At 43.0% G+C, this 27,107-nt stretch overlaps 1 protein-coding gene across 1 annotated transcript; it reads left to right on the forward strand.

Annotated features, from left to right (window-relative positions):
* Positions 1-1,902: 1,902 nt before the first annotated feature.
* Positions 1,903-23,904, forward strand: aldh1l2 (aldehyde dehydrogenase 1 family, member L2). The gene is made up of 23 exons (XM_056424812.1): positions 1,903-2,142; positions 3,435-3,579; positions 4,105-4,339; positions 12,665-12,830; positions 12,926-13,027; positions 13,966-14,055; positions 14,919-15,053; positions 15,144-15,269; positions 15,360-15,451; positions 16,199-16,346; positions 16,439-16,558; positions 17,138-17,265; positions 17,567-17,717; positions 17,830-17,900; positions 17,992-18,097; positions 18,205-18,292; positions 18,377-18,470; positions 18,554-18,653; positions 18,900-18,998; positions 19,433-19,598; positions 20,682-20,787; positions 20,868-21,067; positions 21,720-23,904. The coding sequence occupies exons 1-23, from the start codon at positions 2,095-2,097 to the stop codon at positions 21,773-21,775; spliced, it is 2,772 nt and encodes a 923-aa protein (XP_056280787.1). The 5' UTR covers positions 1,903-2,094; the 3' UTR covers positions 21,776-23,904.
* The last annotated feature ends 3,203 nt before the right edge of the window (positions 23,905-27,107 follow it).

Raw genomic sequence — 27,107 nt, forward strand, 5'->3', positions numbered from 1 at the left:
TGCATATTTTTAGTTTCGATACTTCATTAGAATAGTGCACAATTACTAATTATTCCATGAATTCAGATAAAATATGAACTCTACAATTGCTCATACTTATGGAAGGAGCTATGTCGTCATCTGGTCATATACAGACAAAAGGCCTACTTAACCGTGCATGATCAATGCTATGATGGCACCATGATTTCATTAATATCTTGCTGTAGGCTAATACTGATATCAATGCCATTTGTTAAGTGTTGAAAAAGCTGGGCAGGAACATGCTGGTAAAAAGGGAACCATACAGATGTTTTATTTATTACTATTTTAGATAAATATACCAGTATTGTATTTGTATATCGAATTCTGGTATCGTATCGGGATATTTCTGGCAGGTATCATATAGAAGTTCTAATTTTGGTATCTTGACATGCCTTATGTCTGTTAGAAAAGTTAGGACTTTATTTTGGAGCAAAGCAGTTTTAAATCGCACAGAAGCCTTCTAATCAGATGTATGGACAGTTGCATTACTCTTATGGAATAATAGGATGGTGATTGTCAGACAGTTATCAGCTCTAACCTGGAGGAAACATCTCCAGCTGACATGTTGGTGTGGGTGGTCAACTGTTTGAACCTTTGCTGAGCAGGGCAGTTGAGAGTGGATGTTGCCAGATGTTTGTTGATTTGAGCTTGTTTTGTGTGGGAGTCTCTCCAGCTGTGCAGCAGGGGAATGAAACTGGTAAAGGCATGTTGAGGAAACTGAATTAAATGACCCTGGAAAAGGCGTTGCTGGTGCAGAAGAACACCTCAACCATTGATCTTTAGAAATGCAAAAGGTTGTTTCAGACATGAAGTTGTTGCACACATCTTGGCTGCAGAGAGGTTGCAGGTTAAAATACAACTGTTGCTGAGCAATGGCTAGTTTGATGCTCCGTGGAAAACTTATATTTCATTTAAATTGAAAGGAACCTTGATTCCAAAGTTCGATGGATGTTCAAAGAAAACACAGCAACTGTATCTTTGATTCCCTATGGTAGATAACACATCTTAAAGTGGCCTCTATTGTGGGCCAATGTACAAGCTAATGTGATTTAAGTAGAAGACATTATGAAGTGTTCTGCAGGGAGCTGTTCCAGTGGAGAACATGTAATGAAGTGCTTTCAAGGTGCTATTCCAGTAGAGAACATGTAATGTCGTATGTATACAGACTGTAAAGCCCTTTGAGGCAAATGTGTAATTTGTGATATTGGGCTATATAAAAATAAACTGAATTTAATGTAATTAATTAAGTGCTTTTCTAGTGGAGAAAATGTAATTAAGTGATTTCTAGTGGAGAAAATAATGAAGTGCTTTCCATGGTGCTCTTCCAGTGGAGAAACATGTAATTAAGTGCTTTCCGGTGGAGAAAATGCAATTAAGTGCTTTCCAGTGTTGAAAATGTAATTAAGTGCTTTTTAGTGGAGAAAATGTAATTAAGTGCTTTCCAGTGGAGAAAATGTAATTAAGTGCTTTCTAGTGGAGAAAATGCATTTAAGTGCTTTCTAAAAGAGAATATTTATGAAATGCCAACATGTGTCCTTCCTGCAGGTCTGAATGCAAAGTAGCTACGATATGTTGTTCATATATTGATAATATAATTATTTAGTGAAATACATTTTTCAAGTTAAACACGTCTTTTTAAAACGTCAATCGTATACAACAATGACGTAGCTCCATATTAATCTAATGTGGCTGATTAATAAATATAATGAAGCCAACAATACAAACACACAACCAATATTGAGTCACTGTGTTTGACTCATAACGCAATCAAACCACCAGGCAGCACAGCCTCGAGGGTTTGACGGATTCCCACGCGTGACCGCGCGTTCGTAGTTTATAGTCAAGGGAGCATGCACCGCGTGACCGCGCACGCACGGCACCAAGCGGCACGTACTGGATGTGTCCGCGGCCGCTGTCGAGTATAAGCTGGCTGTCGCGAGCCAGACTCAGTCACACACATAGAGGCAGGTGTGTGTGGGTGTGTGTCCAGCAGCAGGTCGGACAAATCCTGCAGCATTTTGGATTATTTTAAAAAATAATTATTTATAGATATATATATATAACACCGCCATTATGTTGTGGACGGCAAGTCAAGTCTTCAGGAAATTCTCCACCTCCTCCGTAAGTAACGTTTATTTTACTGCACCGGAGAATGAATGAGAAGCCGGTTAAACGAATGTCCGGGTAACGGTGATACGAGGGGGACCGACTCGGGCACTCGACCCTGATTTACGCACTAGTGAATCACGGTTCACGTCGAGGTCTTAACCAGCGTGTCTGCCACGTTACTCGCCGGCTCGTCGCCCCTGTCTCCGCCCCTCTCTCCCCGGTAGTGTACGCGCTCGTGGAGGAGTTGCATCAGCATGTGAGCTCCGCACTGTACACCGTCGGGGGCGAGCCCGCGGCACGTAAGCATGTCTGCCCCCCGCGACGACGGGGAGCTACCTTCTCGGGTTCATGGTTGCTAAAACACATGCTAAAATACACCGTGACCCCTTACTGACGGGACCAGATGCGCGTGGGTCACCCAAACCGTCCTGAACACATGTGCCGCTGAGGTCGGGGGCGCGCTTGAGGAGTCAGCCTGCGCGTCACGGCTCTGTCAGCCAATAGCATGCAAAGGGTTAATAGCCCATCGGGCCTGGGGCGGACTGTTATTTGCCCCCCCCCCCCCCTTACTCTTTTCACTTCATGCTGTTTACAGTCCAATAAATGAGTTGTTTATTATGTGGAGGGAAACAAACTATTTTCCTAGTAACGTTTGGCTTTTGGAACAGTAATACATCTGAAGACATGTTTTGTCAGTTAATTACAAAAGAGATCACTAATAAAAAATTGTGTTGCATAACATTTTTTAATAAATATATTATAGATATGTGTGGTGATTGTAACCAGTGATGCTGTTTGCAGGAACTTAACTTTTCTTCTTCTCTTATTTAAATCTTTGTAATAAGCATAAGAACCTAATAACTCTGGCTTTTGCAACAGAATAAATCTGAAGACATGTTTTGTCAATCAGGAGATACAAGGGAGATCAATGATAATAAATGTTTTTTTAGTGTTGCATAACATTTTTAATCAATGTATTATAGTGGAGGTCTGACATGATGTTAAAGCTGCCCAGTTGGTTATAATGTCTTTGTCTCTCTATTTGGGATTTTAAATGATGTCTTCTACATATCAGATTTATTCCTTTTTGCAAATTGCATGTTCCCGAACTTCACGTCAGTGTACCTTTTTTTTATTTTTTAAAAAGAAAACAGTTTGAGAGATGTCTTGTCGACCCCCCTGGTGCTCAAGGTTTTCCAGTTGCCTCAGCATTGGGTTTCCCATTGCCGGTTCCATGACATGAGCAACCCAGGAGTGTTGAAAGTGAGGCCGGCTGAAGCTGTCTGTGTTTTGTTCTCTTCCAGAATTACTACCAGAAGAAGCTGAAGCTGGCTATAATCGGCCAGAGCCTGTTCGGCCAGGAGGTGTACAGCAACCTGAGGAAGCAGGGTCACAAGGTGGTTGGCGTGTTCACGGTGCCCGACAAGGACGGCAAGGCCGACCCCCTGGGTGAGTCCTCCCACCTTTTCTAAACACATCGGACTTGAGGTGCTTTCTATTTGAAATGACCAAAAAATACCAAATACTCTGTGATCAGAAAGGTATTCCAATCCATGTTGGGGTCTTACAGCCAATGTAGGCTCTGTGAGTCCTGCCTGAGTCCGTCACGTCTAAACATCAGGAAGAGATCAGAAAACAAAGTTGATTATCATCCCATTTATTAAGTTGGTGTTTAACACTTCTAAACGAGAAATACCAAAGAAATCCAACAGAGTAAATGTTATGTATTGGACGGAGAACGTGGGGTGTGACGGCCCCCAAACATCCACGGGTCATCACAGGCCTGAGGTGTCTGGTGCGTGTGTGTGCGTCTCAAAAGCGTTGCATTCAATGTTAACGTGAAACTGAAAAACTCCTTAGCGCCAAATGCATTGAAGTTATGTAATGGTTCAAATAAGCTGAAGGATGAAATTCCATCCCTGATCCACTTCCTGTTTGCCTTCTGAACCGTGTCACTCTGTTCTTCTCTTCCAGCGGTGGCCGCCGAGAAGGACGGGACGCCGGTGTTCAAGTTCCCGCGGTGGCGGCTCAAGGGGAAGCCCATCCCGGAGGTGGTGGACGCCTACAAGGCGGTGGGCGCCGAGCTCAACGTCATGCCCTTCTGCTCCCAGTTCATCCCCATGAACGTCATCGACGAGCCCGAGCATGGCTCCATCATCTACCACCCCTCCATCCTGCCGCTGCACAGGGGAGCGTCTGCCATCAACTGGTGAGGAGGAGGAGATTAGTGGGGTATATATATGATCCTCAGATTAAACATTTGGTTCACTCTCTCAGGTCAAAAGGTCGTCACCGACCAAAACAAGCTGTGGGGATCAGTTAAGCAGCCATAACACTGCGTACACACCAAAAGTGTTGCAAATATTCCCAATGCTTTATTGCGTGAGTTTACTTGCTTGACACGTTGTCGTTTAATTCCGTCATTCGCTTCATTTGCGCTTTAGAGGGGGCGGAGCTTATCTCCATGATCGCTTTACTCCGTGGAAACAGTTATAAATTCCGCCATCTACCACGGAAGAACTAACCACTAGTTCTGCTTTATACTTGTTGTGGACGTCCCACACACGTCAGAACATGTAATGCCCTCGTGTTTGGGTTCATAACGTTAATATCATATATATATATATATATTTAAAACATCACCCGTAGGCTCACAAAGCCCAGTGACTTATACCGACTACGTCTGAATAACTGTCTTTTCCAGCGCAATTAGAGCAGCAGTTAGATTCACCGACGGCGGAGCCTCTCAACGCTGATTGGCTGTCGCAACTCGGCAAAGAGGCAGATTTTTTCGCTTCGCGTCATTGGCGCTGCAATCGCGACCACTCGCGTCTGTGCGTTGACTTTGCTGATGGGATCTACTCGCTTGCAAAATTCGCAAACGCTTTTGGTGTGAATGTAACTTTAGACAGGTGTCACCAGCGAGAAGAAACGTCGACGTAATGAACGGATGACATCTTAACGATTGAATCGGCACTATGCCCAGCACGCGTGAGCTGGCAGGACTCACTTAAATTGCCCGTTGAGCGACGGTAACGTGATGCATCACTGCAGGTTGATTTTGTTTCAGTTTTTTGCCACTTGGGCTTTTTTCTGCTGATTGGGCAGATGTTTCTTAGCCCCTCCCACCTGCAGCAGGTGAACCAGGTCATTATATCCTGACTGATAACCTGAATGTTTGTGTCTCTCCCTCAACACGGACACCTGTAAGCACGACTGATGGCTTTGAATGGAACATCATGTGTACAACACTGACAATATCCAGGTCACCCTCAAAAAAGAGATTTTAAATCTCAATGGGATTCACCTGGTTAAATAAAGGTTTAATAATAAGCAGGAGGACATGGAATAGGAAAACCAAAAATTACAATGTATTGTTTTTATATATTTTCCAAATTTAATATATAGCAGCCACCATGTACCACATAACAGACAAAATAACCATATTAAAGATTGGTTATGTATCACTGCCATACTGTGCTGGTTCATATGCTGCAATATAAACGAGAGATAAATGAAAACACAAAGTAAAAACCAAGAGGTATTGGATTAAAATGTGAACAGCTTCATAAAAGGACAAACAAAAGCTACGAAACATTCCGGGAAAATTCAATTCAGTTTATTTGTATAGCCCAATTTCACAAATTACAAATTTGTCTCCGAGTGCTTTACAATCTGTACACATAGACATCCCTGCCCCAAAACCTCACATCGGACCAGGAAAAACTCCCAAATAACCCTTCAGGGGGAAAAAAAGGGAAGAAATAAGACGGTCTAAACACTTCAGTTTTGGGAACTTTAAAAGGGAGACTTTACGGAATGAAGAAATAACTATTTATTGTTCTCATACAAATGAAATGTTTAATTTAAAAAACGCACTCCTGGCTGAGTGAGTACAGTCTCTTTTCTGTTGTTGTAGCCGTGGCGGCTAATGTGGAGCGAACTTTAGATCTTGTAACTTGTATCACTGAGTCAAGGTGTCAGCCTGAGGCCTTCTACACTCACTCCATCCCTTGTGGCTGCAGTTGCTCTTCTTCACAACAGCTAAAAGGCTGAGGGTGTACAGTTCACAGGTGGGGTGTAGGGGGCGGGATCTGTCTAAACCGGTTCTATTTGACCCTCAACTCACAGCAAGCTGGTTTTCTTATCTCTCCCTCCAGTCTGTCCTCCGCCCTTTCTCTATCTCTCTCTTCCCGTTATCACTGCGGGTAAATAAATAGGTCTTGCTTTCGTACTATTGTTTTAACACAAGTTATCCATCTGCTCCTAATATATTACGGTTTCACAAATTACAAAGTTGCCTCAGAGGCAGTGGCGGCTGGTGACATTTTTTTTGGGGGGGGCGCAGTGGTTTAAATATCACTCAACAATGAGAAGAAGAGAGGTTTTGAGTAGAATATTGTAAAAAACAAAGCTTTATTTCAAGAACACAGCGTGCTCAACACTGTCCAACAACAACTATCAACACACTGTAACTTTGGGCATGAGAGGTTCAGAGCAGCTTTAAGGAACATTGGGTTGGGTTTCAGAGGTTTGCAAAATAAAAGAGTTTCACCCTCACATGAAAGAGGTTCAGAGCAGATGTAACTGATGTGGAACGGGCATGGAAGAAGTCGGCTCAGATGGTGGATTTTCCCAGCACTTATTTATTCTGCAGAAGACAACAGAACACACACATTTGCCTTCTGATTTGTCTCTGCACTTCCACTTCCCTCAGCAATAAAAAAACATTGTCCATGGAAGACAGGACCACATTAAATCTAAATAAGAACAATTCTCATCAAAAACCATGACATGTAACATACAAGGGGAAAACAGAGACCCCTAATGGACAAAATAAATAACTACATGAGCTAGAAAGTGGCTCAATGAAACCGCCACCAAACGTATATTTTGACAGTCTAAATGACACGACAGCTGGACGCCGGGATCGTATTAACATTCCATTACTGTATGTAACATAAACGGTTAATTTTTATTGAAGAATATAGCCAAAATAGTGCAAAATCGTTTTTCACTCAACTCACCCTCGGCAATATAAAACCATTGTGACGGAAAGACGGACTCAGGAGCAGGAAGTGCAACAGATGGAAAGCAATTTACGCAGGAAACAGATTTTTAAAAATAACGCTAAATAAAAATAGCTCATTAAAATAAAATTCACAAACACTCAATAATATCGTTGAACAACAAACAAAAATAAAATACATTACATTGAAAACAAGAAATGACAGAGTGCATTTCTAACTGTTTGACAGAGTAGACCCACTATATGTAAAGAAAAGTAGCTCCTCTCTTTAAAGTGGTCAAACTTCTCAATAACTCTGGTTAAAGTCAATCATGTCTGTAACCAGCCTGTTTCCATTATTCTGGAGGGAATGTGTCTGTTTTTCAGAACTTCTTCGTTGTGTTTTCGATGCCAGTTCGGTCTGCAAACGGGGTTGAATGCTGTTAGCGAGTTAGCTCCATGTTCTTAGCTAGATAACTTCGGCAAGATTCGTGCTTTACACTTGTCTGAAGCTCTGTAGATCCCTCACCCCGTTGTAGTCCAGAGAGTTTCCGTCCCAGGACTTTGGAAAACAGACAGGGGAAACAAAAAATGAATTACTCATGGAGCATTCAGCTAATCAGCTCCGGTTAGCATATAGGCTTGAGGAGCACCTCCGGGTGTACGTCCTCCCGCGGTCAGCGCTTTGCTGCACAATTTTTAAATCCGGATGTTCGGGTCCCAACTCTTTCAGCCTCTTCTTGTCAATATCTGACCGTCGATTGAAAGGTGTTTGGTGTAGAGATACCAGAGTTTTCAGTCGCCGACGCCATACTAACATAAAGCTTCTGCTAGCTATGTTGCTCGCGTACCTCCGTGGAGCTCTGGGCAGCAGGGTTGCCAGGTCTGTGTGACACAACCAGCCCAAAAACCAGCCCAATATCAGAACTCAAAATATGCCCGTGCCAAACCATATACACTGCTTTTAAAGTTCAACAGCATTGCTATCATTGCCAAATGTATTGTAATATCTACAAAGTAACAACATATGTTTAGTTTGCCAGCATTAAAAGCAGTTTTCCCTCAAGTTATTTCACCTAGGTCCTAAAATGGCCTTGTGTAATTAGATACAGTATATTATCATAAATAAAATGTGTGTACGTGCTGATCTGGAGTCAGTTTGGTAGGATTTGGGTATGAATAAATTATTTCATTTAAAATATGGATTTTTATTTAAAGATATTCATGTAATTTGCATGCAAAATAGGTCTACCCGAACCAAGGACAAAAATTCAACCGAGCAACACTTCAAAAGTGGCCCGATTCCGCAGGAAAACCGCGGACCTGGCAACACTGCTCTATGGGCTGAGGGAACATACGGGTCTCTGATCTGCCGAATAATCCAATCGCGTGCGCATTTGTGCGCCCAAGATTCCGGTTTCATCCGCCAATGTGAAGCCGGTCATTGCCAAAACGACTGAAATGTTGTATCGATGCCGCACACACACGTTAGACCAGCGCCTCGAAAAAGGGGAGGGGCTTCTCTCTGTGATAATGGCGATATATTATATTTTTTCACATTAACTTAAGTGGTTGTTGACAGGGGCTTACGGTCTCCCACACACATTTAGCGCGTCAACACGGTATATTTACTATTGAAATGATTTGGCATATAATGTTTTTTGACAGAATTTTTTTTTTTTTCTTCTTCTTCTTTTTTTTTCATCTCCAAATTTTAAGAGGGGCGGCGCCCTAGCGCCCCCTATGGACGAACCGCCACTGCTCAGAGGGCTTTAAAATCTGTGCACATAGACATCCCTGACCTTTGACCTCACATTGGATCAGGAAAATCTCTCAAAAAATAAAACTTTCAGGGGAAAAAAAGGTAAGAACCCTTCAGGAGAGCAACAGAGAAGGATCCCTCTACACAGGATGGACAGAAGCAATAGACGTCATGTGACCAGATGAACACTGTTACAGAGTTACATAAACACATTCAATGAGTATGACAGACTGTATGAATAGTTCGTAGTAGGCATGGACATCGATCCAGACCTCCATGAAACGGAAGGAGGTAGAGAGTAGAGTAGGAGGCACAAAGTCAGGAGGCATCATGAAAGAGGCCGGACCAATGAGGTCGGCCTCTGAGGCAGGAGGCACAGAGGAGGCAGGGCCAATGGGAAGGAGGCCAGGTTTTGGCCAAAAGCTAGATGCAGGGGCAAGGACCCAGGACCAGCTTCAGACCAGGTCTAATGGACCCTATGAGACGTGAAGTCACAAGGACGCCGGGGAGGGAGCAGAGTTAATAATGTGTGATGGAAAGATGTAAATTAGTCTGCAAGTAGAGAGAGAAGACGAGATAGGTGCTCAGTGTATCCTCAAACATCCCCAAGCACCTAAAGTTGGAAGCTGGTTCCATAAAAGAGGAGCTTGGTAACTAAAGGCTCTGGCTCCCATCCTACTGTTTAAGACTCTAGGAACTAAAAGTAGCCCCGCATTTATTGTGCGCAGCTCTAGTGGGGCAATATGGTACTACAAGCCCCTTAAGATATGATGGAGCATCACCAATCAAGGCTTTGTAGGTCAGGAGAAGAATTTAAAATGTGGTTCTTGAGTTTTCAGGGAGTCATGTCTGTCTGTTATGAATGAAGCTAAAGCCAGGAGGCGGTGTGGGTAACGGCTAGCTTAGTTCTGTCCAAGCTAAATACAATAAATCGAGAAAACATAATTAGTCTTTTAAATTTGTGTACGAATTTGAGAAAATGAGAACTTATATGATGATTGTAGGCGGGTGTGTTTTTTTGTTTGTTTTGGACAGAGAAAGGCCCAGTGTGAAGTCTTCATGCTAAGCTAGGCTAATCATCCAATAACTTAAAATTGCTCTTCATTTAATGGACATCATAACTAGGGCTGCAACTAACGATTATTTTGATAATCGATTAATCGGTTGATTATTTTATCGATTAATCGGATAAAAAAAACGTTAATTTTCAACCCTTTATTCAAAACAGGGTCCGTACGGTCATGGAAAACCTGGAAAAGTCATGGAATTTTTAAATGGCTATTAGCAGGCCTAGAAAAGTAATTGAAAAAAATAAAATCCCAAAATATTTGGAAAAGTAATGCAAATTTGTTTTATTCAAATTTTAATTTACACGGTATACAGGACTGTCTCAGAAAATTAGAATATTGTGATAAAGTTCTTTATTTTCTGTAATGCAATTAAAAAAACAAAAATGTCATGCATTCTGGATTCATTACAAATCAACTGAAATATTGCAAGCCTTTTATTCTTTTAATATTGCTGATTATGGCTTACAGCTTAAGAAAACTCTAAAATCCTATCTCATAAAATTTTAATATTTCCTCAGACCAAGTAAAAAAAAAGATTTATAACAGCTGAGTGTTTGTCAAGGCTCAGGAAACCCTTGCAGGTGTTTCGAGTTAATTAGACAATTCAAGTGATTTGTTTAATACCCTACTAGTATACTTTTTCATGATATTCTAATATTTAGAGATAGGATATTTGAGTTTTCTTAAGCTGTAAGCCATAATCAGCAATAAATCAGAATAAAAGGCTTGCAATATTTCAGTTGATTTATAATGAATCCAGAATGCATGACATTTTTGTTTTTTTAATTGCATTACAGAAAATAAAGAACTTCATCACAATATTCTAATTTTCTGAGACAGTCCTGTATATACGGTATGCTTTGGAATTATCATTGTTAGTTTAAAAACTACATCTTCTCACTTTGTCACGTATAGACAGTTTTCACAAAATGTTTAATCATGGAAATGTGGTTTAAAGTCATGGAAAGGTCCTGGAGACCCACTGGTCACCATGGTGATGAACCCGTCACAAACAGACTGACAGCTTTCCTCTCCTGAGCAGTGGTCCCCATGTGGCCCCCTGAACAATATCAGAGACGCGTTCCGATTTATAATTTTTTTCACCTGGCCCGCTGCCGTTGAGATTGCAGTGAGACGCGGAAAAAATGTGGAGTGGTGCTCTTCGCAATAAAACATCTTTGATGGACGTGTCGCGTCTCGGCCAATCAGCGTTCAGATGTCGACAGCGATTGGGAAATTAGGTTAGCTTGAATGTTAGTCGGCTACATCTGCTGGTCACGCTGCACGGTGTATCGATACTAACAAAGTACCCGTACGTTAAACACTATGTGATTCAGCATATTTTTAGGATCGACACTTAATTAAAAGAGCGATCAGAGCGCACGCGCTGCTCCGCTCCGTTAAATGTAGTCTGCACGCGCAGCGCAGCGCTCACAGCGAGTGGCGTCGTGGTTTATCTCCGTTGCCTTTCTCCGTGGAAAAATATTTTCTGCTATCCGCCACGGAATAAATAACCACGTTTTCTACGTTATACTCTTGTGGAAATGCCACACACGTCGTGACATGTAGCGCCCTGGTGTCTGGGTTCATGACGTCACCCGGAGGCGCACTTAGCTCCGTGAACGTCTCCGACTACGTGAATGACTTCCGCATCCAGCGCCACGTGAGCAGCAGCAGCCAATTAGATTCATCAACAGAGGAGCAGCTCAGCGCTGATTGGCTCTCACAACGCAGCGTTCCGTCTCACTCCGCTCTTGTTTCTCCTGCGCCGCTCTGCGCTCAACTCAACTTTGTTTATACTCCGTGACTTATTGAGCGCCGTAATAATCGCGCGACACAACGAATCGATAATGAAATTCGTTGCCAACTATTTTAATAAACGATTTTTATCGATTTTATCGATTCGTTGTTGCAGCCCTAATCATAACGTAACGTTTGATTCAATGATGTTCACCGTGTACGGTCTGCTCACGGCTAACTGGCATTCCTTCTTCCATTGTAGTCGGCACTTGGTTCACTGTGTACATTAGCTTAGCGATAGTTTACTAGCCATACACTGGTGGTGAGGAGTTAACGGTCAGTAAAACATTTCTTTAAAAAAGTGGGAATGAATGCGACCATGAGAGGTCCTTCAGTCCTAAAGAAGCACAGATGACGTCAGCAGATAATCTCCTGGCTAAAAATAATGAATCTGCATCTCATATTTTAAATAAAAAATAACATTTAAAATGTGAATCGTGTTGTAGATGTGTGTTAATCCATCCAGTTTCTAAACTTTATTAATTTCACGGCCGTGACGGGCCTGGAGCTTTTGGAAAAACTACCTATCATGAAGTTTAACTCATTCATTCTAAAATCACTTGCTATTAGCCTTAAGATGTGTGAATTATATTAAATGTCCCAGTTGGTTTCACAGTTTGATTGTTCAACCATGTGACATTTTTTTGGGCGGTGTTTTTCCTGATCCGATGTGAGGTCAAATGTCAGGGATGTCGTATGTGTACAGATTGTAAAGCCCTCTGAGGGGAGTGTGTACAAAATAAACTGAATGTAATTGATTCCCTCCAGGTGCAGTTAGCTTTCATCTTTTCTTTATGATTCTACGCGATCTGGTCAGATTCATGGTCCACTTCACATTCTCCATCTCAGATTATAATTATTATTATCATGGGTCGTTGTTCTGTGTGTCACCAGGACCCTGATCCACGGCGATAAAAAAGCTGGATTAACAGTGTTCTGGGCCGACGCCGGCCTGGACACCGGGCCGGTCCTGCTGCAGAGGGAGTGTGCAGTGGAGCCCAACGACACCGTGGACGCCCTCTACAACCGCTTCCTCTTCCCAGAGGGCATCAAGGCCATGGCAAGCAACTGGGATTCAATCAATTCAGATGAACGACTGAACTCAGAAGTCTTTTATCAGCATGCATTGAAACAGAACCTTTGAACCCGGTGCAGGTGGAGTCGGTGCAGCTCATTGCTGACGGGAAGGCCCCTCGGATCCCCCAGACGGAGGACGGAGCGAGCTACGAGGGCATTCAGAAGAAGTCCAACTCCAAGGTGAGAGAGGCCTGACTTCACACGCCACTTATTATTATTAATATTGTCTTTATTTAAAAAGGGACCATGTACAGTGAAAGCATAAATGTCACTATTTGATGCACTGTACCAGATTGAAGCTACAGCTAATTTGCATCTGTAGTCCATTGACAGACCATAGTAAACATAAAACAATAACAAACATATAACAAATGTCAAGTCACTCTTTATATAATAAGGGTTTCATTGTTCATTATTTGTTTTACATTTCTTTCAGTTCACACTATTTAAATACTTTCACAGAATGAGTCATTTATTAAGAAAAATGCAGCGCGCAAATTTACCGTGGGCTGTTTTTTTCATTTGTGATTTTTCCGAAAAGGACAAATCAATTTAACATATTTTTAAATGAACATGGAATGCATATATTTAAGTGAAGGGGGAATTCATTTTCCACCTTTCTCCCAAATTTCTTCAAAACCTAGTTTCATGAGTACTGAGGCGGATTCTTCCTAAATGATATCTTCCATGCATTAAGCATTTCAAGCAGCTATACTCAGTATTCCAATTAATTTAGTTCTAATATGTTTAATCTAGAAGCCCAAAAAATCCTTTGTACCACTTAAGTCATCTTGGTCTCAATTATAGTGTCTGTATAATTGTAAAGTATCTGGACGGACCACAAACGCATGGAAGTTTTAATCTCGAGGGGCTGGTGGCCGAGGTGGGGCTGACCTCATCTGACCTTCGCTGACCTCAGCTGCTGTTTGATTGGCCTCTTGGAGCCACGTCAGTTAAACTAGTCGTCCTATTCTTAGTGCAAAGGGTTTCTTTTTCTTTTCCCAAGCATGAGATGACCACGCGTCGCTCAGCTGCCGGGCTTCCCTCTGATTCTCAGAAGTGAGGGTGACCCGGTGGTCTGGAACAGAACCTGACCCGTCAGCATGTCTCTCTGGCAGGTCAACCTGGCCCAGCCGGCCAAGGCCATCCACGACTGGATCCGCGGCCACGACAAAGTTCCCGGAGCCTGGACTGTCGTCGACGGTCAGGTGCGTTTCCCTGGAACACACACACACACACGCACTCTGTCTATTGGGAGGTCGGACTAACAGAGGTGTGCAGGGCTGACGTAGATCCTGGTATGTTTTGGCACGAGACAGATGTTGCCTAACTGAAACATGTTTGTCAGGTCCTGGATCAGTTTCAATGTGGACTTGCACGTGTTGTGCTTTCAAAGAAAACAACCAGGAATCTTTACTTTGTAAACTTTTCTTTTCATGGCATTGGAATTTTACATCTGTTCACATTTTCTTTTGTATAATGTTTTTATTAAACTTTTTTTTTGCATGACAGACGGGGAAGAAGAAAATAATGAAAGGGGAAAAAAAGAATTTAAAGAAGAAAAAGGGGGAGGATCTCTATTCACCTTCAGGCATCGCAATCACAAGACCAAGTTGCCTCTAAACATTTGAGCAGTGCTCATGGTTTTATTAAAAACATACATTGGATATTGGGTCCCCTCAGACCAGACATCAGTCCTAGTTCTGTACCCATGTGGTCCAGGAGATCCACATCTTTTCTCAGATAAGAACTTTTTGCTGGTACACGGATGTCGTTGCCTACATGATGGAGCCAGGATAGCTGTATCTCCGGTCATCGTGCTAAGCTAAGTTAGCTAACTGACACTAGATTCGTATTTAGTGACTCAATCTCCTTTGAACTCTTATCGAGAAACCAAAGCTCCCAAAATGTCAAAGTTTTCCTTTTTAATGGTTCATCTGGAGAAAACCTCACAGTCCCACATACAGTGAAGAGGAGGCTGTATCTTGTCTTGGCTTCCTGAACCCGGAGCACCAAGTGTAAGTCAATCACATATCTGATCGAAATGCTCCCCCTGTTTGTTCTCCTCAAGTCTGTGACCCTGTACGGCTCGTCCATGCTGGGGGGGTCTGCGCCCGCCGGGCAGCCTCTGGAGATCGAGGGGGCGTCCCAACCCGGCCTGGTCACCAAGAACGGCCTTGTGCTGTACGGAAGTGATGGGAAAGCCGTGAGTGTGTTTGTCGTGCTTGTGCTGCTGGAGATGAGTGTGTGTGTGTGTGTGTGTGTGTGTGTGATCCGTCCTGTGTCTGGTCCCCAGCTCCTGGTGAAGAGCATGCAGTTCGAAGACGGGAAGATGATCCCCGCCTCTAAATACTTCTCCTCTGGGGAAAGCTCCAGCGTGGAGCTGACCGATGATGAAAAGAAGATGGCGGAGGAGATCAGGGCAAGTTGGAGGCACTTCTCTTGAATATGTCTTTTTTTATTTTTAATCTGACCCGAGGGTGTGACTGACTAATGCTTTCATTCATCACAGAACATCTGGAAAGGCATCCTCAGCAATGTCCCGGCCGTCGAGGACGCCACAGACTTCTTCAAGTGCGGAGCCGCCTCCATGGATGTCGTCAGGTGAGGGAGGAGGTTAGGTAGAAATGGCGCTTCAAATAAATGCCAAGAGGCCAGTGGGAAATTGTCTAATTCTAATCTAAAATAGTTTTCTCTCCTGACTTCAAAACCCCCCAAAAAGTTCCTTTAAAAAAAAATCTAACTAGAAGTCACCTGTGAAAACGGGTAAACAAAAAAGTTTTCTCCGTGCATCTAAACACAAGGTGCATCTATTGTGTGATGGAAAGCACCACTTGTGGCCAGAATTATTATTATAACAACACTTTAGATCCCTTACGGTTTTCAAATAATGAAAACAGGGATTTATTAATTTTGTATCGTGCCTGACCTCCGGGAATCATATTCGGATTTGCAACAGGTCCAAAATGAGTCAAACTATTTCAGTTTTCGAGCCACAACAAAGGCCAAAATGTGGCCTCCCACCGACTGGCATGGCTTCTTTTCAGCCCAGCGGATTGCCGAATAAAGCTCGTCACGTAAGCAGCTGATTATCACCTGCTGGTTAAGAGGAATTAAAAGGTGCCATCAAACAATACATTTGTCATAAATAAGCATATCAAACATTAGCATGATTAATGTGTGAGATCAGCTGCGGACACGGCTGAACACATGATTCTCTCCCCCCCCCCCCCCCCCCGGAGATGAATAGAATAAAGTGTGGAGTATGATACGCACATAATCCATTCAGAAGAAATGGCAGCTGTATCTCCGTGAATTCTGAGAAATCCATTTCGACTCTGTGGTGCGCAGGCTGGTGGAGGAGGTGAAGCAGAAGTGCGCCGGCATCCAGCTGCAGAGCGAGGACGTGTACATGGCCACCACCTTCCAGGACTTCATCCAGATGTTCGTCCGCAAGCTGAGAGGCGAGGACCAGGAGGAGGAGCTGGTCATCGCATACGTGAGGCCCCGAACCAAGCAGCGATGGTTTAGTTTTTTTCTTTTTTTTAACCTCCAAATAGGTTCTGACTGTGGTTGTTGTCTTTCATCCAGGCAACGAAAGAAGTGAACAACATGACGCTAAAGATGCCGACCCAGTGCTTCATCAACGGAAGGTTTGAGGACGCCGAAGACGGAAAAGTCTACAACACCATCAACCCCACGGACGGATCAGTGAGTCTCTGTGATATGAATATACACACTCACACCTGCACACTCGCACCTACACACGCATACATTCAGTTTATTTTTGTACAGCCCGAAATTACAAATGTGCCTCGGAGGGCTTTACAATCTGTACACACACGAGAACGTGTGTGTGTGTGTGTGACACGCCGACGTCACAGATAGCTAGGTGCAGGAGCTCATGCGCAGAGGAATCGAGGAGTCAGTGTAGATTAACAAAAAGGCGCTCTTTAATGAGGCAAATGTTTCCACACAAAAAACAACAAGGTCCAAAAGGGGCAGGCAGGCAGGGTCGAAAACAGGCAGGATCCACGATGGGAACATATACACAGGACGAAGGAAAAAAGGACAACAATCCAGCAACAGACAAGGGAAAGAGTGGCACAATATATAGGAGGGGAAACAGGTGTACGACATGAGACGGTAACGAGACGAGAGTGGCTGAGGACAGGTGCAGGGAATGAAACGATCAAGGAGACAGAAGACACAGTAGACACCGAGGAGACAGAGTAGACAGAACAGACACAGAACAGACCATTACAGGGTGACCGTTGCGTCTTCCACCAGGTGATCTGCAAGGTGTCCTACGCCTCGGTGGGCGATGTGGACCGGGCGGTGGCGGCCGCCAAAGAAGCCTTTGACAGTGGCCCGTGGGGCCGCATGAACCCCAGAGACAGAGGGAGTCTGCTCTACAAGTGAGTAACTCCACCTAGAGGACGGTTGTGGGACTGCACGGAGGTCTGCTCCGTCTTCTGCATTGTGTGAAAAACCCCAAAACAAAAAGGGGAATTTCATTTATTTATTTATTTAGGGTTTCACGGTGGGGTTTCCACTTGTATTCTCTCTACATCAACTAAAAAGGAGGAGACGGGAAGTGTAAATAAAGAAGCCTTTTTGGAATTCACATCTGTTCAAATTTAAATCGGTGTAAGTCTACATTCAGCAACAGACTTCCAAAGGCTTCTCTGACCCCCCCCCCCCCCCCCCCCCCCCAAGGCTGGCAGACCTGATGGAGGAGCACCAGGAGGAGCTGGCCACCATCGAGACCATAGACTCTGGAGCTGTGTACACGCTGGCCCTCAAGACCCACGTGGGCATGTCTATCCAGACCTTCCGATACTTTGCCGGCTGGTGCGACAAGATCCACGTAGGGTTTAACATTCAGAAACACGCACACACACACACACGCACACACACACACACGCACGCACGCACGCAGTGTTAATGGATCGTCACCCATGGCGGTTTCTCCATTGCAGGGCAAGACGATCCCCATCAACCAGGCCAGGCCCAATCGCAACCTGACCTTCACCCGGAGAGAGCCTCTAGGGTAAGAGTTGCGGGCTTCTACCTGCAATTCCTGCCACATTGTGTGTGTTTTATTTATTTTTTTATGCCGCGTGTCCTTTCCCCCGCCTCAGTGTGTGTGCCATCATCATCCCGTGGAACTACCCGCTCATGATGCTGGCGTGGAAGAGCGCCGCCTGCCTCGCCGCGGGAAACACGCTCGTTCTTAAACCCGCGCAGGTGAACTCTCATTTTAGTGTCATATCGCTGGGTTTGAGATGATGAAGGTCGGAGGGTCCCAGTGAGTGTCTTATGCTTTGCCCCCCCCCCCCCCTGGACACTTACAGGTCACCCCGTTGACTGCGCTAAAGTTCGCCGAGCTGTCGGTGAAAGCCGGCATTCCCAAAGGAGTCGTGAACATTTTGCCGGGCTCAGGTCAGGAACACGCACACAGGATCCCCGAGGTCCGCTCTCGGTTCTGACCACTTAGAATCCACCATAACACGCTCCGTCCTCCAGGTGGAATGGTGGGTCAGCGTCTGTCCGACCACCCGGACATCCGCAAGCTGGGCTTCACGGGCTCCACGCCGATCGGCAAACAGATCATGAAGAGGTATCCGCCCACAGACGCGCCGCTCGGTCCCCTGAACCGCGCGCTGAGACTTCACGCTCTTGTCTTGTGACTTCCTGTTGCAGCTGTGCGCTCAGCAACCTGAAGAAGGTTTCCCTGGAGCTGGGGGGGAAGTCGCCCCTCATCATCTTCGCTGACTGCGACATGGACAAGGCAGTTCGCATGGTGAGGATTTGCTGATTTTATACAATTTTAAGTTGGATATGTTTGGCTTCAGGAGTGTTTTTTGAACAAAACGACACATTTGACCTTAGCTTCAGGGAAATTCTGATCAAAATAACAGTCTGTCTATATGTTCGTGTGATTGTTCTAAAAGAGACGAATCCTCGCTCCATTGAATGCACGTCGGTACCTAAAGAAGCTCTAGTCAAAGTGCCTCATCTTCTCATGTGTCTGCTTGCTGCTCCTCAGGGAATGAGCTCCGTGTACTTCAACAAGGGGGAGAACTGCATCGCCGCCGGACGTCTGTTCGTGGAGGAGTCCGTTCATGATGACTTCATCAGCCGAGTGGTGCGAGCCTAAGCCAGTAGGAGGTGGTGCGAGCCAAAGCTCCTGCACCACCCCCTACGCCTCCAGGGGAATAGGAGGTGGTGCAGGAGCGAGTCCTAAAACACAGAAATGAGTCGGCATGTTCCCTCATCTCGAAGTCAGTGGGTTTATATTGAATGTGTTTTTAGTTGGATGCATGCCGTTATTTGGTTATTTTGCAAGCGGAAGAGAGTTTAACGTTTTCTTCTACGACATAAAATATGTCTGTAAATATTTTGTTAGAAGGCTTTTTGTTCAGGGAACTGGGGCGGTGCCAAAAACCCGTCATCCCTGAAGCACATTAAGTACCACATCGTTAGGGGACTGACTCCTGCACTTCCCATCATGCACATTGACAGTGAAGAATTATTGAGGAACGGCATGATTCATCTCTCCACCCCTTTCCAAACTCTCAGTTGAAAGAGCTGAAGAAAATGAAGATTGGAGATCCATTGGATCGCTCCACGGACCATGGACCGCAGAACCACAAAGCCCACCTGGTCAAGCTGCTGGAGTACTGCGAGGTCGGCCTGAAGGAGGGAGCGACGCTGGTGTACGGCGGGAAGCAAGTGGACAGGCCAGGTAGAATACGTTTTACATTTGACGCAGCTGCACTCACCTGTTGAGTTGACCTGTTCTTTCATTCTTCCTGTCTTTAAAACATCTGTAAGATCAGGGTTCGACTAATAATTGGATTCACTATGGAATATCTGCATTTAGTCAATTATTACCTCAGTTTTGTTCAATGGTTCTTTCCTAGCTAGCACAAAATTAGCAATGTCAAATTTTTAACAATTATTTGTATATTAATAATCAGTTTATTTTGTAATCTTAGCTCCAGGCCAATATCTTGTAAACTACAAAGCTAAATTGCTGACTATTAAATCCACCATATAACTCTACAGTGTTTCTCTATGAAGGACAGTTTAGATTATTAACCTTGCTAATGACTACATGCTAATATTTAGATGTATATTATCGCTTGGTTGTGAGCCACTAAGCAATCTAGCTTGCAAATTAGCTACTGTTGATGTTGAGGACAGGAACACACCACCGGACGGCTCTGACTGAACGAAACAGCGGTAGACTTTTACTTTACATCTAGAAGCGTTTTATTCAGAAATCAGGATACAAGTAGACATCATGCATGGACCCCCCTCAGCCCGATACCTATTGTATTCAGACCAGAGAGAGGCGCTTTAGCAGAGGGCGCAACGGTTTAAATAGTCATCAAGAGAAGTTCTGATTGGTCCAGCGAAGAGAGGGCGGTGTCTTCTCATTGGTTCTTCGTCTCTCTGCCTCCATCGCTGTCGCTCATTCATTGGTCCTTCTCGGCCCGCCAATGAATGCATATGTTGTGAAAGAGTGTGAGAAAGGAAAATATTTCTTTTGTGTGTCACTGTTATCTTCTTTGATCAGTCAGGTGCCGGAATGCCCTGCTGAAGCTTCTAACCTTCCAGTGATTTTCCACATAACATTTATGCACACCACACTAGGCTATGCTAAGCTGTAATATATATTATTTACACTACGTTCAAATACAACTTCCGGGAGGTATTGGTTAACCCTAAATGATTACCACAGTTGCGTTGCTCAGCCTAAAGAGGGAAGCGTTAGCATTATGGTTAGCGTTAGCTCATCCTGGATACGGTCATGTTCCTTCAGGTTTTTTCATGGAGCCCACGGTGTTCACTAACGTAGAAGACCACATGTTCCTCGCCAAAGAAGAGTCCTTCGGCCCCATCATGGTGGTGTCCAAATTCAAAGATGGGTGAGTCGTCAAAATGGCACGTTGCCGGAGTCGCCGCCAACCGCTATTCAAGCCGCTTACCTGTATTCTCTGAACCACAGCGACGTGGACGGCGTGCTGCGAAGAGCCAACGACACCGAGTACGCCCTGGCCTCGGGCGTGTTCACCCGCGACATCAACAAGGCCATGTACGTGAGCGAGCGGCTGGACGCCGGCACGGTGTTCGTCAACACCTACAACAAGACCGACGTGGCGGCGCCTTTCGGGGGCTTCAAACAGTCTGGCTTCGGCAAAGACCTTGGTGAGTAGAGGAGATTAGAAAGTTGCCTTATTTTAACTTTAATTGAACATTTGTTTTCGGTACTATATTGACTGAGATAAAGGGGTCACTAGTTTTTAATAGCAACTTAACATATGGAGGCAGTTGTTGAGTAATTAAGGAAGTCATTTTAATATGGTAACTTGTTTCCGGCAATTTGATGAGTGAAAAAGGGCCTGCAAGTCATTGACTTAACTTAATGACTTGGTAACATTACATAATGACTCTGTAACATTACTTAATGAATGCGTTACATTACATAATGATTTGGTAATGTTACATAATGTCTTGGTATCCTTCCATAATGAATTATTAACATTACACAATGACTTGGTAACATTACATAATGACATTGTAACATTATATAATGACTTGGTAATGTTACATAATGTATTGGTATCCTTCCATAATGAATTGGTAACATTACATAATGACTTGGTATCCTAAAACAATGACTTGGTATCTGAAAACAAATGACTTAACGTTTTATCCAAAAACAACGTCTTTATACCTCCAATTTAATGACTTAATATCTCTACATTTTGACAGCATTCTGACACAATCAAAGAAAATCTGACAAATAAAAATCCCTGTATGGTTGAAGTGTTCATTGTTTTGACTGTGCGGTCCACAGGAGAAGATGCTCTCTTGGAATACCTCAAGACCAAAGTAGTGACTGTGGAGTACTGAGGCCCGGACCCTCCCAACGAACTCTGACCGACATCTGAACAGGAAGGGATTTGTGTACGTGTGTGCGCTGTGTGAATGTATGTATGTGTGTGTGTTTGATGGATGAGAGCCACAGTTTGGACCACGTGCCTGTTTTTTTTCTTGGCTTTCCATGTCAACAAAAAAATATATATGTATTTATATATAATAATAATCACATCATGGCCAGCGGACACATGTGGTTTACACCCGTCTGTGTATTCTACACATAGACCCCTGGTGCAGGCCGAGCTGGTTCTAACCATTGTCAAGGTTTCGGTTCCATAAGAGTGTTTTACGTTAAAACACAATTTTTCAACCTGAATCCTGCTTTCCCGTTGTCATCAATAATGCCGATCCGTTTTGTTAAAAAAAAATTAGGAAATCATCTGAAATCCGGCCTTTCTCATTCACATCATTACTTTCACGTCTTTGTTTCTTCTTGAACAGCATTTGTTCAGTTCGTACCCGAAAATCATTGATTGACATCATGGAAAAACAGGATTTGGGTCAAAAAGTCAAGAGTTAAATTTGAATCGTTAATCCACATAAAAGCAGTTCTTTTTTTTATTTAAAGGTTTTGATACCGCATTATGGTTTTTGTGTTGTGATTTTGTGGTCTAATTCTAACTGTAGTTAGTCATTTTAAGCCCAGCTGTGATGTTCCTAAACCTAACTCAGAAGTTTTGTTGCTGAAACCGTACTTTGGTTTTTAAATGAAATGTTGTCCCGAAAAGGTCAAAGGTGTTCCGAATGACATGATAGGATAAAAACCAATAGATTGCATTTCATGACTATTTTGCAGTGTTGACAGTTGTCATCATCAGATCATTGTTCAATATTCAATGCAATCAAAAGCAAGGGAAGAATCCATTCGGTCAAAGAGCGTCTTAAAGGTACAGTGTTTAGGATTTAATGGCCTCTAGTGATGAGGTTGCAGACTGCCACTCACCCTTTCCTTTCTGTGTCAGAACTACAGTGACCCTCAGGTACGTTCTGAAGAGGACCTGCTTCCTATGTAGCTATGAAGAGCTCATGCTAAGCTAACGAAACCGCGATTCTTAGTTTCAGGTGATTTCACCTGAATGAAAAGTTATGTTTCTGCTGATAGATCCCCTTTAACGTTACACCTCGACATCACTGCATCAAGGTGAGAAGCTTAACCTCTGGATGTCAGAAAGGTGTTCAGGGGGTGTTGCTGTCTAATGTTTCAATAGACTATTTTTAAGCTAAAGCATGAACTTTCACAAACACATTAAAAACAAACTGGTGGAGGACAGAAGGGATTGTTGACGCTCTTTAATCCTTTATTGATTAATTAAAGTCTTAATGAGGACAGCCTCCTCGTTAGGTAGATTGTACCTATGTAGGAATTGATGCTGTTAGGAATGGGTTCCTTTTATTTGAAGTCTGAACTTTGGGTCAGAAATATTCTTCATCAGTATTACATTGCCATGACATCAAGCTATTTTCTTCTTCTCCCCTCTCAAAAACTCCAGATGTTTAAATCATATCTGCTCCCTCGTCACTTTAGACATTCATTCTCTTCCCTTTTGGTAAATTTGACTTTTTTCTTTTTGTAAATCTTTATTTTATTTTATGGAGGGCAAATGATTTGATATATATTCTGTCAGACAGACGAAGACTGTGTTAAACTACATTATATTAGTTAAAGACACAGCAGCTACATGTTTAAAAAAAAAAGGGATCATCTACAGCAACATGGCTGTTTATTAAATACATCTATAATATTTAAAAATATTTCGTATTGCTTCCACAACTGAAGTGTCCTTGCTGTGTACTCGGGTCAGAACTGCATCCAGTAGCAGGTCTGTTATTCAGGGCGGCGGTCTAATATCCTCATAAAGCTGTAAATCTGACCATCAGAATTGAGTATTCAACAAAGCTGTGTAATAAGCATCTGTGAAGAAGTTGTGAAATTAGTTTTTTTCTTTTTCTTTTCTGTGCCACATTATCAGTAGAGGCAGCAAGGGCTAAGAAGCTTTTTGGTTTTGTTTCCTCAACTTTTGTGAAAGAGGATCTGTCCCTCAATGAACAGCATGTCTTCAGCCAGTAACGTCATACATAAATAAAGTTTGATTTGAATTTGAGTGTGTAATGCTGCTGCTGTGACTCCCAAAACATACAAACATTGTGCTCTTTCCAGAAGGGCTGTCCCCGCCATTATTTAAAGTATGTTCCTTGAAATGTGTAGAAAGTATGTAATATGGAACGAGTTTAATGAAACCTTCAGGAGAGCGACAGGATCCCTCTCCCCGGATGGAAAGAAGAATAGATGTCATGTGACCAGATGAACACCAGTACAGAGTTACATACAGTGGCGGTTCGTCCATAGGGGGCGCTAGTGCGTTTCTCTTAAAATTTGGAGATGAAAAAAAAAGAAGAAGAAAAATAAATAAAAAAATCCTGTCAAAAAACATATGCCAAATCATTTCAATAGTAAATATACCGTGTTGACGCGCTAAATGTGTGTGGGAGACCGTAAGCCCCTGTCAACAACCACTTAAGTTAATGTGAAAAAATATAATATATCGCCATTATCACGGAGAGAAGCCCCTCCCCTTTTTCGGGGCGCTGGTCTAACGTGTGTGTACGGCATCGATACAACATTTCAGTCGTTTTGGCAATGACCGGCTTCACATTGGCGGATGAAACCGGGAATCTTGGTGCGCACAAATGTGCGCACGCGATTGGATTATTCGGCAGATCAGAGACCCGGGTCCGTGTACGTTTTGTTAGTTTGTTTTTTCGTTTAATTCCAAATACGGAATACGGAAATCACGTGGTTTTTTCGTTTTCCGTTTGAAAACCAAAAACGGAAAAACGGAATACCACCTCCGTATTTCGTTTCTGCTTTCTGAAACCAAAAACGACAGAACGGAAGTGCTTAAAATGAAGTCAAAATAAAAGCCAGTGATACATATTCGTATTATGAATCAATATAAAGAATAAATAATTAAACGGGGATATTTTAACGATGCAAACACATAGCAGGGTAACGTTAGAAGACTATTAATTAGTCAATATAAAGAATAAAGAATTAAACCTGGATATGTTAGCGACAGTGGTGATGACGGGAAGTTTAATATTCATGTAGCCTACACAGCAAGAATCACCTTCTCACTTAATCGTTGCATTGTTTGATGCAACACAGTTCCTAATATAGATTAATCAAAGTAATGTTTCTGTGCAGAGACTATATTTCCACCGCAGAGTAAACGGTTCACCTTTATACCGCTAGATGGCAGTATACCTGTTATTGATACATATGTATTTAATGCCGTTTATTTCCTCTGATATTTATGTTCATGGTTAATTTCCAGCATAGTTGTATACATCATGTATTTCCTTGTTTTATTTGGGTCATTTTGGAACTAAACATTCCCACATGGAAGAGTGAGGATATGATGACCACGAGGCAATACATATTGACAATTGAAAAATAAAGAGACAGTTGAGTTTTTCTTATTAAGCAGCGTTCAGTTAGCACCCAGTCACAGCACCACCTGTGCTTCACCTGTAACCTTCATTACTACATCATCATTACATCAACGGTTAATGGGGACAAGTTTTTTGTTTTGTTTTTCGTTTTATGTTTATATGCATTTGTGTGTATGTATAGTGTGTGTGTTTATATGTATATATGTGTGTATATGTATGTATATGTATACGTATGTATGTGTGTATATATATATATGATTCTTTGAAATAAGTTTTTTCGAGAAATCATAGGTTAGGGCACTTATAAGCTCGTTAGCTTCAGCCTCGGCCCTTTCGGTCAGCCACTTTCTTCTTTTGTTGAATTATGATTGTTGTATATTTTGCTGATCGAAATAAACTAAATCATCATAAACATGTAACCTGTTCTGTTGTTACTCTGCTGTCAGTGTCTCTACTCCTCTGACTACATCACATCATCATCATGTAGTCCTCTGGTCTCCAGAAGGATGGAGCTCTGTGTTGTGTGTGAACATGTTCTGAGGAGTTGACTCCATGAGTTATTGTATCAGACTGAAACATGGAGAGCACAGCTCCTCACATCTCTAACATGTCTCACATAGTTTATAGTAGTGATTGTTCGGTGTTGTTGCCTGTGTTTAGCCGTATGGCTATATCTCTGCATGTACATTTAGATAAGCCATATTCAGCTCAGAGCTTTCTTTAGCTTAGAGCAACAAGTCATGATCTTGTTTAGCTAATAGCAACAGGTTTAGCTCAGAGTAGGCCTAACAGGTCATGGCCTTTAGTTTAGAGCAGCAGCTCACATGTAGGCTACTTATATCTGATCCAATGACATCTGCACACTTCTAGATTAGTAAAGAAAGACAATCTTTGGTATTTTCTAATTCTTTATGTCAAGCACAAGTTAACTACTCCCTAAAAGAGGGAGCCTTCAGAATTAGTGGTAGCATTGCATTAGGATTACATTCCTGTATTTGAATTGTATTGCTGGATCTCAATTCCTCTGATTCTTCCATCTGCAGTCAATCTGCTCGCATGATTTACATCATCAAAGTGTTGCCTTCCAAGAGCTGTTCCAAATGAAAAGTGAATGTCAGATGTATGAACCGTCCTGACTGAGCTTCACTGAAGCTTCATACCTGCTACAAGCTCAGGTCAAAATGGTGTTTAGTATGATGTGATTTATAGGTTGGCTCAGATTGTTTATCATTGATGTTTGTTCCTGCTGTTTGATTGTAGTGCTCAGACATCAGCTGTGTTCTTAGTGAAGCAATAGGTGTCAGATTGGCATCCAAACTGAGGGTGTCAGGGTCCTTAAGCTGCCCTTCATAAACAAGCGAGGTTCCCAACCACATAGGGGTCCTCCTCCAGTGGGAAATCTTCACACTGGGTCCAAATCTGTGATACCCGGCTGTCAGGGAGACCGACTTATGAGCCTGAAACAAGTGATACAATGGTGGCTGATGTATGAGGTTATCATGGCTTCACCGCCCTAAACCGGCTGCAACCGTCTTGTGTGTGTATATTTTGGGGTGTACGTTTGTTACCTAGGTCAGAGGTCACTGAACAAGCCATCTTCCAGTGCCTTACTCACACTGGCAGGGGGTCAACACACCGTGTCACTCTCAATAGTTGGTGTTACAGGTCCAGACTTTCCCATTACAGATTAAAAATGAAATTCGTGCCAGACTTTAAAGACAGAAGTGTTTATTCAAAAAGAACATATTTCTCCCTTTAAACCCCCAACATTTGAAGAAAAGAAAAAAACATTCCGTCAGTTGAACCAATTAATTAAAAAGCACAGACAATAACAACTTAGACACACACAAAA

The sequence above is a fragment of the Pseudoliparis swirei genome, chromosome 10, assembly GCF_029220125.1.
Source record: "Pseudoliparis swirei isolate HS2019 ecotype Mariana Trench chromosome 10, NWPU_hadal_v1, whole genome shotgun sequence".
Classification (NCBI taxonomy): Eukaryota; Metazoa; Chordata; class Actinopteri; order Perciformes; family Liparidae; genus Pseudoliparis; species Pseudoliparis swirei.

Excerpts from the sequence above, each read along its gene's own strand:
- aldh1l2 (XM_056424812.1), top strand. The coding sequence starts at position 2,095 with ATGTTGTGGACGGCAAGTCAAGTCTTCAGGAAATTCTCCACCTCCTCC. Across the intron at positions 16,347-16,438 it reads AGGAGCTGGTCATCGCATAC|GCAACGAAAGAAGTGAACAA; the intron begins GTGAGGCCCCGA and ends TCTTTCATCCAG. Across the intron at positions 19,599-20,681 it reads GAAGCAAGTGGACAGGCCAG|GTTTTTTCATGGAGCCCACG; the intron begins GTAGAATACGTT and ends ATGTTCCTTCAG.